The sequence below is a fragment of the Schistocerca gregaria genome, chromosome 6, assembly GCF_023897955.1.
Source record: "Schistocerca gregaria isolate iqSchGreg1 chromosome 6, iqSchGreg1.2, whole genome shotgun sequence".
Taxonomy (NCBI): Eukaryota; Metazoa; Arthropoda; class Insecta; order Orthoptera; family Acrididae; genus Schistocerca; species Schistocerca gregaria.
In genome coordinates, this window is record NC_064925.1 from 436,023,608 (window position 1) to 436,041,657 (window position 18,050).

General features: G+C 43.0%; 1 protein-coding gene across 1 annotated transcript in view; it reads right to left on the reverse strand.

Moving 5' to 3' along the window:
* Positions 1–17,330, reverse strand: part of LOC126278902 (meprin A subunit beta-like) — a 66,507-nt gene extending 49,177 nt beyond the window's left edge. The window contains exon 1 of the mRNA XM_049979177.1: positions 16,983–17,330. Within this exon, the coding sequence (XP_049835134.1) occupies positions 16,983–17,330 (348 nt within the window). The remainder of the gene's footprint in view (positions 1–16,982) is intronic.
* Between the last annotated feature and the right edge of the window lie 720 nt (positions 17,331–18,050).

The window sequence follows — 18,050 nt, forward strand, 5'->3', positions numbered from 1 at the left end:
TGACCACACTGACAGAACCACAGGCACATAGACACAGGCAACAGACCATGTACAATGTCGGCACTAGTACAGTGTATATCCACCTTTCGCAGCAATGCAGGCTGCTATTCTCCCATGGAGACGATCGTAGAGATGCTGGATGTAGTCCTGTGGAACGGCTTGCTATGCCATTTCCACCTGGCGCCTCAGTTGGACCAGCGTTCGAGCTGGACATGCAGACCGCATGAGACGACGCTTCATCCAGTCCCAAACATGCTCAATGGGGGACAGATCCGGAGATCTTGGTGGCCAGGGTAGTTGACTTACACCTTCTAGAGCACGTTGGGTGGCACGGGATACATGCGGACGTGCATTGTCCTGTTGGAACAGCAAGTTCCCTTGCCGGTCTAGGAATGGTAGAACGATGGGTTCGATGACGGTTTGGATGTACCGTGCACTATTCAGTGTCCCCTCGACGATCACCAGATGTGTACGGCCAGTGTAGGAGATCGCTACCCACACCATGAAGCCGGGTGTTGGCCCTGTGTGCCTCGGTCGTATGCAGTCCTGATTGTGGCTCTCACCTGCACGGCGCCAAACACGCATACGACCATCATTGGCACCAAGGCAGAAGCGACTCTCATCGCTGAAGACGACACGTCTCCATTCGTCCCTCCATTCACGCCTTTCGCGACACCACTGGAGGCGGGCTGCACGATGTTGGGGCGTGAGCGGAAGACGGCCTAACGGTGTGCGGGACCGTAGCCCAGCTTCATGGAGACGGTTGCGAATGGTCCTCGCCGATACCCCAGGAGCAACAGTGTCCCTAATTTGCTGGGAAGTGGCGGTGCGGTCCCCTATGGCACTGCGTAGGATCCTACGGTCTTGGCGTGCATCCGTGCGTCGCTGCGGTCCGGTCCCAGGTCGACGGGCACGTGCACCTTCCGCCGACCACTGGCGACAACATCGATGTACTGTGGAGACCTCACGCCCCACGTGTTGAGCAATTCGGCGGTACGTCCACCCGGCCTCCCGCATGCCCACTATACACCCTCGCTCAAAGTCCGTCAACTGCACATACGGTTCACGTCGACGCTGTCGCGGCATGCTACCAGTGTTAAAGACTGCGATGGATCTCCGTATGCCACGGCAAACTGGCTGACACTGACGGCGGCGGTGCACAAATGCTGCGCAGCTAGCGCCATTCGACGGCCAACACCGCGGTTCCTGGTGTGTCCGCTGTGCCGTGCGTGTGATCATAGCTTGTACAGCCCTCTCGCAGTGTCCGGAGCAAGTATGGCGGGTCTGACACACCGGTGTCAATGTGTTCTTTTTTCCATTTCCAGGAGTGTATTTAAACGACTTGACTGTGTCAATCAGGACACTAGTAATACTGTATCCGTAAATGATCTGAAGATGACTATAGTTGAAACGGGTAATGGTGCTTTCCGTGTGTAATTGCTTTATCGACTGAGCTATCCAAGCACGGCCCACGCTCACAGCTCTACATCCGTCAGTACTCCATCTTCTGTCTCATCTCCTACCTCATCTTCTAGGAAGTTCCGAATCAGCGTACACTCCTCTGCTTAGTGAATAATCATTCTGGTATTGAGAGGAGATGGGGAGAATTTAGTCTTGGAAAAACCATTCCCAAAAGGAGAAACAGTTTGGTAGCACATGTGCTGAGGTATCCTGTCTAACAATGGAGAAAGTAGTAAAGGAAAAATTGGAACAGGGAGGCGAAGTTTATGTTACTGAAAACAACAGTTGGAGCCTATATTTATCTACGGAGACTGCGTAAACGTAACGTGTGGTAGGATCATATACTGTTAGGATTTTTCATTGAGTTTTCAGTGAGCAGAAAGCTTTGATCGAGTTTCCCCACTCCATCAAACTGCTGGGGAGATACAGCGCGTGGCCCATTAATGACTACGACAACAGATCTCGCTTCTTTTCTCAGTGGGGGAATAGCATCACTCGGAAATGAAATAGTTCTTCAAGAAAGATCATTCATCCTACCGGGAAATGTGCGCAATTTAAAAAGTTCCTGAAAGACTTTTCGTGACACCTTTTCTTCCACGAGCAACCCATAGGAGAACTCTTGCAAAGTTTCTGGGTTGATGAGAAAGATACTATCAAAACTAAAACAAACGAAAACAAGATTGCGATTCCGAGTCCCGATACGGCACATAATTTTAGTCTGCCAAAGTGTTTCAAAATAACACACCACTGCAGAGTGAAAGATTACTTCTGGAAGTACCGTCTGGGTTATGGCTAAACCATTTCTTCGGAGCACGCTTGTCCAGTAATGTATGCAGGAGAGCTGGTGTGAAATTTGGAAAGTAGGAGGGAATTTCCAGAAGAATGTGAGGCTGTGAGATCGCATCATGAGCCGTTCTCGGATAACTCAGCAGCTAAAAGTATTTCCCGCGGAATTCAAGGCTCTAGTTTCTGAATTCCAGTCCGGCACACAGAGATTCTTGATGGTTGGCTGTTCACGTGTTGTTGAGCAATGAACTGGGGAGTAATCTGTCGATTGTTGACCTCCTAGCTACCAGTGGTGACCAGTGGCACAAGTTTTACACAAATCGATATGTTCACTTTAGACCCTGTACGGTGACCCTTGAAAAGCCTAGAAAACACATATCTTTTGAGTTGTAGTTTTCCCGGGCACAGTTCTCATTATCTGATTATAGTCAGACGCATAGGAAACTCGCGTTTCGCTAATCGTGTGTTACCCAGCCGACCTCTCACTAGGTCTTTTTCTTCTAACAGTTTCCACAGCAATTATCTTGATCTCGGTGTTACTCATTCAAATCCTTAATTTCAACTACTGTTTTCATCCTTCGCTGTTTCCTCTGTTATTGTATTAAATAATATAAAGTAATATATCATCAAGTCACTGTGTTGGTTGCCAAACTCACTTACGACTGTTTTTCAGCCACATGCTTGGTAAAGCCTCCTCTTGCATCGTCTGCTGGAATTTTTCTTTTTATAATTATGAGTGTAAACATTAAATGACTGTTGAGTGCGTGCTGTATATTGTTTTTCGATCCCACAAGAAATTATAAAGTTCAGTATGTCTTTCGCCACCGAATGGGCCACATCTTGTTGTTGGATGCTTTAATATTATGTTGTGCTCAACAGTTGTGATTGCAGTATGAAAGGTAATCGTGTGTTGTATCATGTATAACATGTAAGAGCTCTTTTTATTGTTCGTTAGTATCAATTTACTATTAGTTTACGACATACGTTTTTTGATTTTGTGCGTTTTAACTTTCTATTGTTTCTCTATTTGGCGCTGGTATAGTCCCTGGACGATGAGTTTAAGACTTGTCGGGAAAAATACGAAATTAAAAACAGTTCTTTGTCATGCATTTAGTACGATACATTTCTGCTGTTGACTGCAGACTTAAAAAATGTACTTGTTTTGATGTTGAGGGCGTAAGAAAAAGATGCAAAGTGGGATACGCTACTGGTTGATAGATATCTCTTTTCGAAGTCGTCAAGGTCTCCAGCCGATGGAAGGACTGCCATTTACAAGGTTTTATGTTGTCATTCCACACTGTGATCAGGTAGTGGAATTTAATTCAGAATGATCGCACGGAATTTGTTGACCAGAAAATGAACACCGTCACATCTAAAGAAAGACATCGTTCCACCAGTCAGTATATTAAGCTTGTATTTTGTTAAGCAGTACTAATGTCGAGTGCGGCTCATTGTTAAGTGCATAACAGACGTGGCAACATCACCATTGTCAAACAGAAACCGCATGCCATGAGTAGCTGTGTACGGCACGCTATTACTCTTTAACGAGTGTGAGTACCCACATCTGTTAAGCACTTAACAATGATCCGTGCTCGACAGTTGTTGTTGTTGTTGTCTTCAGTCCTGAGACTGGTTTGATGCAGCTCTCCATGCTACTCTATCCTGTGCAAGCTGCTTCATCTCCCAGTACCTACTGCAACCTACATCCTTCTGAATCTGCTTAGTGTACTCATCTCTCGGTCTCCCTCTACGATTTTTACCCTCCACGCTGCCCTCCAATGCTAAATTTGTGATCCCTTGATGCCTCAAAACATGTCCTACCAACCGATCCCTTCTTCTAGTCAAGTTGTGCCACAAACTTCTCTTCTCCCCAATCCTATTCAATACCTCCTCATTAGTTACGTGCTCTATCCACCTTATCTTCAGTATTCTTCTGTAGCACCACATTTCGAAAGCTTCTATTCTCTTCTTGTCCAAACTAGTTATCGTCCATGTTTCACTTCCATACATGGCTACACTCCAAACAAATACTTTCAGAAACGACTTCCTGATACATAAATCTATATTCGATGTTAACAAATTTCTCTTCTTCAGAAACGCTTTCCTTGCCATTGCCAGTCTACATTTTATATCCTCTCTACTTCGACCATCATCAGTTATTATGCTCCCCAAATAGCAAAACTCCTTTACTACTTTAAGTGACTCATTTCCTAATCTAATTCCCTCAGCATCACCCGATTTAATTTGACTACATTCCATTATCCTCGTTTTGCTTTTGTTAATGTTCATCTTATATCCTCCTTTCAAGACACTGTCCATTCCGTTCAACTGCACTTCCAAGTCCTTTGCCGTCTCTGACAGAATTACAATGTCATCGGCGAACCTCAAAGTTTTTACTTCGTCTCCATGAATTTTAATACCTACTCCAAATTTTTCTTTTGTTCCCTTCACTGCTAACTCAATATACAGATTGAATAACATCGGGGAGAGGCTACAACCCTGTCTCACTCCTTTCCCAACCACTGCTTCCCTTTCATGCCCCTCGACTCTTATGACTGCCATCTGGTTTCTGTACAAATTATAAATAGCCTTTCGCTCCCTGTACCTTACCCCTGCCACCTTTAGAATTTGAAAAAGAGTATTCCAGTCAACATTGTCAAAAGCTTTCTCTAAGTCTACAAATGCTAGAAACGTAGGTTTGCCTTTTCTTAATCTTTCTTCTAAGATAAGTCGTAAGGTCAGTATTGCCTCCCGTGTTCCAACATTTCGACGGAATCCAAACTGATCCTCCCCGAGGTCTGCATCTATCAGTTTTTCCATTCGTCTGTAAAGAATTCGCGTTAGTATTTTGCAGCCGTGGCTTATTAAACTGATAGTTCGGTAATTTTCACATCTGTCAGCACCTGCTTTCTTTGGGATTGGAATTATTATATTCTTCTTGAAGTCTGAGGGTATTTCGCCTGTTTCATACATCTTGCTCACCAGCTGGTACAGTTTTGTCAGGACTGGTTGTCCCAAGGCTGTCAGTAGTTCTAGTGGAATGTTGTCTACTCCGGGGGCCTTGTTTCGACTCAGGTCTTTCAGTGCTCTGTCAAACTCTTCACGCAGTATCGTATCTCCCATTTCGTCTTCATCTACATCCTCTTCCATTTCCATAATATTGTCCTCAAGTACATCGCCCTTGTATAAACCTTCTATATACTCCTTCCACCTTTCTGCCTTCCCTTCTTTGCTTAGAACTGGGCTGCCATCTGAGCTCTTGATATTCATACACGTGGTTCTCTTCTCTCCAAAGGTCTCTTTAATTTTCCTGTAGGCAGTATCTATCTTACCCCTAGTGAGATAAGCTTCTACATCCTTACATTTGTCCTCTAGCCATCCCTGTTTAGCCATTTTGCACTTCCTGTCGATCTCATTTTTGAGACGTTTGTATTCCTTTTTGCCTGCTTCATTTACTGCATTTTTATATTTTCTCCTTTCATCAATTAAATTCAATATTTCTTCTGTTACCCAAGGATTTCTAGCAGCCCTCGTCTTTGTACCTACTTTATCCTCTGCTGCCTTCACTACTACATCCCTCAGAGCTACCCATTCTTCTTCTACTGTATTTCTTTCCCCTATTCCTGTCAATTGTTCCCTTATGCTCTCCCTGAAACTCTGTACAACCTCTGGTTCTTTCAGTTTATCCAGGTCCCATCTCCTTAATTTCCCACATTTTTGCAGTTTCTTCAGTTTTAATCTACAGGTCATAACCAATAGATTGTGGTCGGAGTCCACATCTGCCCCTGGAAATGTCTTACAACTTAAAACCTGGTTCCTAAATCTCTGTCTTACCATTATATAATCTATCTGATACCTTTTGGTATCTCCAGGGTTCTTCCACGTATACAACCTTCTTTCATGATTCTTAAACCAAGTGTTAGCTATGATTAAGTTGTGCTCTGTGCAAAATTCTACTAGGCGGCTTCCTCTTTCATTTCTTAGCCCCAATCCATATTCACCTACTATGTTTCCTTCTCTCCCTTTTCCTACACTCGAATTCCAGTCACCCATTACTATTAAATTTTCGTCTCCATTCACTATCTGAATAATTTCTTTTATTTCATCGTACATTTCTTCAATTTCTTCATCATCTGCAGAGCTAGTTGGCATATAAACTTGCACTACTGTAGTAGGTGTGGGCTTCGTATCTATCTTGGCCACAATAATGCGTTCACTATGCTGTTTGTAGTAGCTTACCCGCATTCCTATTTACAGTAGAACTGCTTAAAAAATAGTTTTAAAATACAGCATGGTGGAACGATGTCTTTCTTCAGATTTATCGAGATCGCGGCGCCCATGCGGAAGAAGTTGACTCTCAGTTCACCTCTCATTAGTGACCACGAAAATTTCTTTGTCAGAAATCAAACCATTAACATCCAATCCAGATGCTGTGATTCCAGAGACCTCAGTTATGGGGCAGGGCATTTATTCGTTATTTTACCAGCTTAGTCTCCTTACAGAGGTTATGCACAGAACTTTCTCTTGCCTTCTCTACTTTGCAATAAGTTCCTTTCGCACTGTATCGGACCATTTCCAAAAAACTTTCCAATCTCCTTATTTGGAGCTCTTGTAGTGTACTTCTCTTACTTCAAAACTTAAATTTTTTTAACTTTTTCTCGAGTCAATGTTCGAAGCAAACATATTTTATTTTTACTGAAAAAAACCTTTTTCATCTGAGCTATCCTTTTCATTTACGGCGTTCTTGTGCGATTTTGCATTGTAAACGTAGGCAGCTCTTCTACTATGCCCTTTTTATGGTTTTCATGTTCAGTATCTCGTTATTCGCATTTCATTATTTCATTTTGTGCCGTACGTAACGTTTCGTTATTTTCAGCCATGATAATGTTATCTGCGGATCTCATGACAGACGTAATTCTACTCGTAATTTTACCCAAGTTTTGATTTTTTTTCTTGTGTAGCAGATGGATAGTTATTATAGAAAATTATTACAGACCCGTGATGTTTGTATTCTGCCTTCAGCAACGCAACAAGGAAATGTCGAGGATCTTTACATGCGTCGACACAGATTTAGTGAGACGCCATTGCCACCGCCTACGCCAATCTCGTCTGCCTTTCGGAAGGCGACTCGTCCGCGGAAGAACACCAGTCGCGCGCCGGACTACGTCGTTTCGCGGCAGCTTCCTCTACGGACCGACGGTCACATGAAGAGTGGACTCTTTAGGGCCCGTTAATTGCATGTTTATTTACCTGGCCGCCGGGGCCGGCGACCGAGCTTTTGCCTCGCACAGAGTTTTCGGGTCAGTGACAGACCGCCGCGTATGTGTTTGTCTCTGCTCCCGGCCCCAGGAAAAATCCCTACAAACAGCGGCAAATGATTATGCATCGCACGTAGTCCACTGTCCATACTGACTTCCATTGAGTGCGCACCTTGGAAATCCGTTATGTGCTTGTATGTTGACACCTTAGACTGACGGAAGAAAACACTGTCTTTTAGTCTGTGAATAACGTTGCCGACCAGTGCATTACACGTCAGTGTTATTTATTAAGACTTCGTACCTTGAGAATTGCAACGAATGTTCTACCTGTGAGTACAATTAAGCCTAGATGGAAAAGAACCGAAGTGGCAATTATTTTATGTTTCATCGACTGTTTATTTACGAGGGCTTTTCGGAAAGTAAGGAATGATAGGTCGTGACATGCAAAACACAGTGAAAATCAAAACAGTTTTATTTGCAACAGTTAGCTGCAACTTCCAGCTCCACAGCCCCGATCCGACTTAGACGTTTATTGTAGCGTTGTACGAACTTTCCAATACCGTCGTTATAGAAGGCAGCCGCCAGTGCTCTACGCTGGCCTACAGCTCGTCGTCTGTGCCAAAATGCCTCTTCATAGCCAACGATTCATGTGAGCAGAGGTGAAACTCAGAGGGAGACAATTCCGGGCTTCATTGTGGGTAATCAAACATTTATAATTGAAAACGATGCAGGAGCGTCTTCATTGCCCCTGCAGAATGCGGCTGAGGATTGGCTTGAAGAAGAAGACGCACGACAGTTGTGTAATGTTGGCTACATAGCTTCAGGCGAAATTTCCCACCAGGCCCTCGTTCTTGGCGGGAGACACTATTGTTCTACGTATCTTTACGTGCTCCCTGTGTGCTCAGAACTAAGAGGAACGACGTAACGCGATCGACGGGCGTACTAGAGACACTGCCCAGCAGACCTGTGCAAAACTTCATCGTATTTTTACTGCGGTTTCCATTTCGCGACCGATCGTTCCTTACTTTCCGAATAACCCTCGTACATGCCACACTGAAGAGCTAAAGTTACTGGTACACCTGCCTGATATCGTGTAGGGACTCCGTGAGCAATCAGGAGTGACGCAACATGACGTGGAATGGACTCGACACTATGGTTTCTATAGGGCTGTCCACAAATCCGTAAGAGTTCGAGGAGGTGAAGATCTTTTCTGAACAGCACGTTGCAAAGCATCCCAGATATGCTCAATAATGTTCATGTCTGGGGAGCGCTGGGGCCAGCGGAAGTGTTTAAACCCAGAAGAGTGTTCCTGGAGCCAGTCTGTAGCAATTCTGGACGTCTAGGGTGTTACATTGTCCTGCCGGAATTGCCCAAGTCCGTCAGAATGCACAATGGGCATGAATCGATGCAGCTGATCAGACAGGGTGCTTACGTACGTGTCACCTGTCAGAGTCATATCTAGAAGTGTCAGGGGCCCCAGATCACTCCAATCACACACGCCTTACACAATTAAAGAGCCTCCACCAGCTTGAACAGTCCCCTGCTGACGTGCATGACATTCCGCTCGATACGATTTGAAACGAGATTCGTCCGACCAGACAACATGTTTCCAGTCATCAACAGTCCAATGTCAGTGTTGACGCTCCCAGCTTTGTGTCGTGCAGTCATAGTGGGCCTTCGGCCCCGAAAGCCTATATCGATGATGTTTCTCGGTAATGTCGAATCATATTGAAGCTGTATCTCGATTTTAAGAAAAGGAGTTTTTTTTGATATGTCAAACTGTAGGTTCCTATATAGCTGGGTGACTCTGTCTAAACTGAGCGAGTTAGCGCAGCGGTTAGCACACTGGACGCGCATTCGGGAGGACGACGGTTAAAGTTCTCGATCGGCTATCCAGATTTGGGTTTTCAAATATGTTTCTAAATCGCTCCAGATAAATACTGGGATAGTTTCTTTGGAAAGGGTCCACTCGATTTCCATCCCATTCCTCTTGTAATCGCAGGTTGAGCTCCATCTCTAATACCCGCGCCGTCGACGGGACGCTAACCTCTATCTTCCTTTCTTCTTTCCTTCCTTCAGCTCTAAGGTCGGAGGAAGGCAATGACGTACCACCTCCAACAGACTATGTCTGGTAAAGCGCTGTGATGTTGAAATAACCCTCGGGTCACTAATAACTTTACGATAAATAGTAACAAATATTTCAGCTTCAGTTCACGAGATGAAAGGTTTTGCGGAGAGAGAGAGAGAGAGAGAGAGAGAGAGGGTGTGCTCGTGTGCATGCGTGTGTGTGTGTATGTGTGTGTGTGTGTGTGTGTGTGTGTGTGTGTGTGTGTGTGTGTGTGTGTGTGTGTGTGTGGAAGTATCACACTATTAACGCAAAGATTCGGGGTTCAATACCCAACCAGACCAATGATTTTCTATGTAGCTCATAGCTTCTTTCACTGTATGCAGCAATCTACAGAGTGAAAATTGCCACATTACACTGACATCCGTCCTCCCCCCTCCAGAATACAAAAAGATCGTTGGAAGCTTATTTAAACCACAGCTGTTACTTCGTTATTCTGTAGAGCAGCCATAGGCAACGGTGATGGGCGGGCATAGTTCACATACTTATTTATCCTCGCGGTCCACCCTGTCACGTGACACGACAGCACCTGTGTTACAGACACACAATGGTTTTCAGAACGCTGGACTCTTTTAGTGATCAGAATGTTTCTCTTTAATTGTCCCACTACAGTCTTCCAGTCAGCTGCGAGCAAGGGACTATTGCGATGTACCCGACTCCAGATGTCCATTACATGCAGTTCCCTTCACAATGTTCCCTCGGAAACTGGTTAAGATAGACGTGCATTACATTAACCTGTACCAGCAAAATTCCTGCTGGGTTTGAAACAGACACAACTCTCGAGTTCTTCGTAAGTTGGCGGATTGCAAGATCTACGTAGTAACCTTTTCGGCTATATTTTCTTCTTCTTTAGCGTTGTTTCATCCCCCTCGCTTCATATGGGCGAGGGCCAGGCTGTCAGCGATACAAATATCTCGTCTCGTCTATAGTTAAAAATGTGATGCACCCACATTTGTTTTTAAAATTATTAAAAATGTAATTGTCATTAATGCTATTAAAGAAAAAATTGTTGACTATTTCTGTTTTCAGTGAAAAAATGGAAGATAAAATATGAAAGAAGAAGATAGCGCAGGAAAGTGAGGATCTTAAAATAAAGCACTGCACGTTCTTTTAAGTTGAAGGACCTGCACTAAGAAAGAATGGAAGACAGAAGGTTAGGCATTCCATAGGCTTGTAGGTTGTGGGTATAAAAATGAGGTCCAGTGCGCTGTGGTAGGTGGTGGTAAATTCCTATGGGACCAAACTGCAGAGGTCATCAGTCCCTACGCTTACGCGCAACTTAATCTAACTTAAACTAACTTACGCCTAAGGACAGCACACACCCATGCCCGAGGGAGGACTCGAACCTCAGACGGGGAGAGCCACGCAATGCGTACTAACAGTGGAGATAAGGGCAGATGGGATGGATGTTAGGCAACGGAAAAGAAGTAGGAGATTGTGGCATAGAGCATGGCATTAAGAGGAAAGGATTAGGAAAAGATAGAAAGGAGAAAGGAGCTGACATAGAGTGGAGAAGGGAGGCAACAATTACAATTAATAGAACAGCTAAATATAAAGGCGGATTTCACTGAGGGAGTCTACTGATATTTGGGAGAGGCTATAGAGTGTGCGTAAATATGATGGATGGTTGCACATGTTGGTAAAGGCGCGGCAGCGTGTTAGGATTAGAAATTAGAAGGGAAACAATGTATTTGTTGGAGTCGAGTTTGCGGATGTAGTAGACTACACGAAGGTGTTCATAGTGAATGCGGAGGGGCGAGAATTTGATGAGGTGGTAACGGATCCGTGTGGGGGGAAAGTAAACGGATGCAGAAGGAAGGGCGAAGTGCATCGCATCCAACGATTCGGAAGGAATGATTCTATGGGCTCCTGTAGTTTCAAGTTGTAAACGGCTCAAAGGCCGTTTCGGTAAACAGAGCAGGTTCGTTGCATTTTTAAATCGACAATGCGAAGACAGTGCAGCAGGCTTCCAGCACATGGCGCGGGACAGTGCATGAGCTGTTTTAGTGTCTGCAACTAGCTGCCCAAATGATATGTTTTAAATGTTTCTTTTTGTGTTGCTTCTAATAGAAATTACTGCCAATCGATATTTTGTCTAAAACTTTCGTAACAAGGAAGAGAGGGAGTCCGTGTCTTTGTCTGGTTATCGTAGCATGTAGATGGACGTAAGTTCAAAGCAGATCAGCTATCATCAATGTCATGAAAAAAGTATTCGAGAGAGCTGCCTTATCCGCTGACATATGGAATCAATATGTTGTTACTATGATTGCACGCAAAACATTTCATATTATAAACAAAAATAAAGGTAAACTCTTTCATTCTTTGTTCTCATTTTAGTCACAGAGTGACCTTGTCTGATGTTACTAATGTATGGAAATGTAATAAGTTCTAGTATCCAAGCCAGAAATTCAGAAAGAGTTTGCAGCGAATAATAATTAGTCCAAATCCACCTAAAAGACATTAGGAAAGATGGTAATCAAAAATTATACCAGTTCATATTCATCATAACGAAGACTAAAAGTTGTAAGGATACTGGTGACTGTGCAAGATCCTAGAGTACTAATTATTGACTAATTACAAATGTTGTATTTTTGTACTAGTATTTTTGTTTTCTGCTTTTGTTTCATGCAAGCAGAGAAATGAGGAAGCGAAAAGGAAACCAGTTTTCAATGGGAACGGTAAGCAAGAGGAGTTATAAAAATCACGAGCTTCTAAGTGTGGCCCAGAAATGACTTCCCTCACTGGATACGAATAAAAGAGCTATCTTCTTTCCTTTCAGTACGTTGGTTTCTACACGGAGTTGATTATGTTCAGTAATTATTTCGAAATTGATACACCTGCAGTAGCTAGCCAGATTTTCAGGTGAAATATTTACTAGTATCAAATCCTAGCAGAACCTTCATAAAAAGAAATTTTGAAATACATTTGGGCAGTTGGAAGGCAGACACTAACTACTTTATGAATGTGCAGGCCAGAGAAAGTCATTTTTAACCACGCCAAAAAATTGTATTCGCTAGTAGTAACGAAATAATTTAATAATTTTGACTGGATCTGTTTCAACTTTTTGAATACATTTACTGCTTTATTTACATTGACAGCGCAAAGAAATGAATGAGAATGGTACTGAAGTAGGGATTCATACTGACAGTGGTAAATAAGGAACCATAAAGTAAATTTTTAATGACAAAGTCTTCCTGATGATATAGTATGGGATTTGCAGTACATTAAGCTAAAATACAGAAATAGCAATTGTTGAGAGCTAACTTTAACTATTCTCATGTAACCTGTTACTTTACCACTTTTGATGTTGCGGTCATGTTACACTCTCCCTCAAACACCTATAAATGTTTTCCTTTCTGAGTGCGTTTCAACACTCAGTAATTTCTTATCGACGAATCTCATTCATATGCAGTGATTCAGAGCGATGATCAATGCGAATGTCACAAGAGGTTTTTATATTGGTGATGTAGTGATACTTCAGGGAATACTCAACAAAGTTTCCAGTTTTCCACCATTAGCTCCTGCGTTCATTCGTTTGTAGTGCTGATTTGCGGTTCATAGCTCTCAATTTTCTGATTTCTGTTCATCTTTTGCTTTGAAAGTCATTAGCAACTGTCAAATCTATAGTAAAATGGCGTTTGTTATAAAGTCCGTCTGACCCTTTGGTTTCGTTAGTGGCTGACATTATCAAGAATCAGTAATTTGCTGTTTCTGGTATCGAACTGTTCAACAATCAAAGTCATCTGCTAATGAAAGCTTGCTTCACATGTCACATTTTTCAACAGAGGTAAACAGTATAACAATTCATCTGCGTTTTATTTCCAACAGAGGATTTCTCTGAGGCAACGGATTTCTCTGAGGCAGTGAACCTCTTCGGCGTAATACAAGTTGCAAGCGATCTATGTATTAGCAAATCGAAAAGGGTTGCAGTACACCTCCGCCATTAAAAATAAATTTTCTCACGACATCTAGAATTGGAGTTCTAGCTGTTGAAACGACAGAGCAATATCTTAATCGAGCTTTTCTTGAAAGCTCTTGTTGTTTTACGTTATTTACAGAAATGTTAGCAATTCGTTATCGGTTACGTTGCAGTGTTCCACGCAACGTGTAGAGATCTCAACCAAAAGATTCTTCTGCTCAAAAAGAATTCAAACTCTCATTGAAAATGTTTCTTTCATCGGAATATGTAAGTTTTTCTCTTAACAGTTGTCGTTTCGTTTTCAGTTTTTGGGGACAGTCTAATTTGAGCTGGACAAACTTTTTCCCACACTTTAAAAACTCAATTTCTTTTCAACCTCACATAAATTTCACACATGGTCAGTTATTCATTGCAGATGACATAGAGGCTTGTGAGTAATCTCTTGATAAACGAGCTTCATTTTCCCAGATCCTGCGAAGGAACCGAAGCCTAACAACGACTAAAGCTACGTCAACACCCCTCGCTTTTCCCACGAATTATGCTCCCACGTACTTGTGTGCACCTACATGAGTAATCATAAACTGTTGCAGTTCTGTCATTAATGAAGTGGCAAAGTTTACATATCTCTTGATTCAGAAAGTAATATCCGCTTATTGCGCAGATTTGGCTAGACATTTTTCCTTATTATTTTTATAGCTATTGTTGTTGTTGTTGTGGTCTTCAGTCCAGAGACTGGTTTGATGCAGCTCTCCATGCTACTCTATCCTGTGCAAGCTTCTTCATCTCCCAGTACCTATTGCAACTTACATCCTTCTGAATCTGCTTAGTGTATTCATCTCTTGGTCTCCCTCTACGATATTTACCCTCCATGCTCCCCTCCAGTACTAAATTGGTGATCCCTTGATGCCTCAGAACATGTCCTACCAACCGATCCCTTCTTCTGGTCAAGTTGTGCCATAAACTTCTCTTCTCCCCAATTCTATTCAATACCTGCTCATTAGTTATGTGATCTACCCATCTAATCTTTAGCATTCTTCTGTAGCATCACATTTCGAAAGCTTCTATTCTCTTCTTGTCCAAACTATTTATCGTCCATGTTTCACTTCCTTACATGGCTACACTCCATACAAATACTTTCAGAAACGACTTCCTGACCCTTAAATCTATACTCGATGTTAACAAACTTCTCTTCTTCAGCAACGCTTTTCTTGCCATTGCCAGTCTACATTTTATATCCTCTCTACTTCGACCATCATCAGTTATTATGCTCCCCAAATAGCAAAACTCCTTTACTACTTTAAGTGACTCATTTCCTAATCTAATTCCCTCAGCATCACCCAACTTAATTCGACTACATTCCATTATCCTCGTTTTGCTTTTGTTGATGTTCATCTTATATCCTCGTTTCAAGACTCTGTCCATTCCATTCAACTGCTCTTCGAAGTCCTCTGCTGTCTCTGACAGAATTACAATGTCATCGGCGAACCTCAAAGTTTTTATTTCTTCTCCACGGATTTTAATACCTACTACGAATTATTCTTTTGTTTCCTTTACTGCTTGCTCAATATACAGATTGAATAACATCATAGCACAGATAAACGCATCAGTTCTATAAACTGGTTAACAAGAAGAGACGTCATCTGGTGAAGGAGGTACAACAATCTATATTGTTTCTTAAATATAATAATAAAATTTTAATTTTCTAATTACCCGTTTCGGTCATTAAAAAGCATCTTAATATCTACGAAAATGCACAGAACATTGCCCTTCAGTTAATGTGAACTTACCAATCTTAAAAAAACATACATTACTTAAAAGGTATTAAAGCATAAAGTATCAATATCCTTGCACAATGTTGGCCACAAAACTATCGTTACTAAATTTAACTTAGATATGCGGGAATATGTGGAAAACTGCGTTTAAGTTAATATGTTTTACAGTCTATGGAATATACATTATTTAAAAAGCATTAAAACCTAAAAACAGTAAGAAATGTACCATGCTTATTGAAGAATCGGTAGCTGAGTACATTGCTGGCTATAACACCATCGTTACGAGGTGTAACTCAGATCTAAAGAAATGAACGGATAATTCCGTTTCAGTTAATGTGTAAACCCAGCCGTCTTTAAAAATATACGAATACGTTATTTGTAAAAGTATAAATACATAATTAGTAAGCAAACGTACCAGATTTACTATGGAAGCTAAGTATGAGGGTTGACGGTATTATCGTTGCTAAGCGTAACACGTCAGTAGTGAAAAGTTGGTCAGAGCATGGTTGTTAAGGTTTAAAACCAATTAGAAGACTAACCTCTGTTTGTCCACGTCCAGTGCGCCCTGATTCGTTAGTAAGTGTAGTACATTTTTAACTATTTGTATGTTTTAGATTGTTAAGTGTTCGCATCAACTGAAAGACAGTTTTCAGTATTTTTTACATAGATCTATGCTACAATTAGTAACGATGGTGTTGTGGCCCACACCGGACAAAGACACTGATTCTTTAGTAAGCATGGTACGCTTTTTACCATTTGTATGGTTTAATAATTTTTAAATAGAGGTTGTTAAATTCACATGAACTACAAAGAAATTTTTATGTTTGTTTTGATATGAAGATGGTTGTTAATCAGCAGATCCCTGTAATTAGTGAATTGTAATTTTATTTTTATTTTAACCAATACTATTAGAAATTTTTGACAAATTGGTTAATGCTGGTAGTTAATTTGGAGTTAAACATGTGTGCGTGTGTATTTTGTACACACTATAATCAGAATGTTTTGGTTTATGTTGCCAATTCCTTGATTGTACAAGATATATACTTTGCAGATATACAGCAATTTGATTTCTATGGAATGTGCGAAATGATGAAGCCACCGGAATAAATTAACATCATCAAATACTGCTGTTTGGATTTAATGTCAAACTAAAGAGATTAAAACCCTGTGACTAAATGTGATTGAAACCAGAAACCTTGCTTTTCACGAATAGTGCGTGGAAGTTAGGTACTGGCGTGAAGCTGTGAAGGAAAGTCGTGGGTTCTGCTTGGATAACTCAGTCAGTAAAAACATTGCCTAAGAAAGGAAAGGTTCCGGATTCGAGTTCCAGCCTGGCACACTGTATTAATCTGACGGTAAGTTTCAAAATTGCGCACACTCGGCAGCAGAGTGAAAGGTTCATTCTGCAAAGAGACCCTTGACTGTGCCTTAACCATTTCTTAGGAGTATAGTTTCTTTCAGGAGAGCTGGTCTCACTGGGTATACAGGAGGTCTTCTGTGAAGTTTTGAAGGTAGGAGACGGGTGCTGGCGAAAGTATGGCTGTGATGTCTAGTCGGGAGACGTGCATTGTCCGGCAATGGAAGTTCCCAGGTTCGAGTCTCAACCCGACACATACTTTCAATCTGCCAAAACAGTGCGCACTCCCTATCCTTTGGCTTACCTCTGGTTTCAGGAGGACGTCTCCCTCGTAGAACCCCTCGTTATAGAGTCCGGCGTCAGTTCCGTTGGATGGAGGGCTGTACTGCTCCTCGGCGTCGTCTTCCTCTGGAAACGGCTCCGGAGCCACCAGTTTGTCGTGCACTATTGTCCAGTGGCTTCCGCCATCGCCGCTCTCCAATCCCCTGGCGAGGTCCCCATCAAGCTCCGCCTCTTCCGCCCGGAGTGCGCCGTCTGTGACGTCACCGTGCCACCTGCTGGACCTGAGAAGGGGTCCTGGAGCGGCGTCTCGCAGTTGCAGCAGCAGCAGCAGCAGTAGCGGCGGAAGCAGTCTGCTGGCAGGTGCCTCCATGGTGGTAGGACTCGGACAAGTGCGCAGCCGGTGACGCTGTCCGGCGCTCTTATACGTCTACATGTGGGCCACCGGCGCCTCTTGCGCAAACCTCGGCCGGCCACCACTCATTTGTGAATCGGGTGAAGTGGCGGCGTTCCGAAGCGCCGCTAGCGGCGACTGCGGGGATCCTCCGAGACACTTTGTCCTCGGGTGCTTGCAACGAGATTGGCAATCGGACGGGACTTGTCGGAAGAGTTGGCGCGGTCGCAGAGTTTCCAATTGGGGATCTGGTTTCAAAAATCGAGGAGTACAAAACATGCCTAAATGACTATCTGTAAGAGGCGATTAACATCACCAGCGTGGCTGCCTACGGAGTGCGACGTCTGAACCTGGCGTACTTGACGTAACTGAAAAGTTTCCGGCTGGGTGGCACAGGAAGAGAGCGTAAGTGACTGAGAAAGGATCGAAATCGTTTATTATTAATGGGGGGGGGGGGGGCTATTGGTTGGCCATTGCAAGTACCTTCGGTATGTGGAGATTAATTTGCACGTAAAATGACGAGATTTTTATGCCGGCCGGTGTGGTCGTGCGGTTCTAGGGGCTTCAGTCTGGAGCCACGTGACCGCTACGGTCGCAGGTTCGAATCCTGCCTCGGGCATGGATGCGTGTGATGTCCTTAGGTTAGTTAGGTTTAAGTAGTTCTAAGTTCTAGGGGACTTATGACCTCAGCAGTTGAGT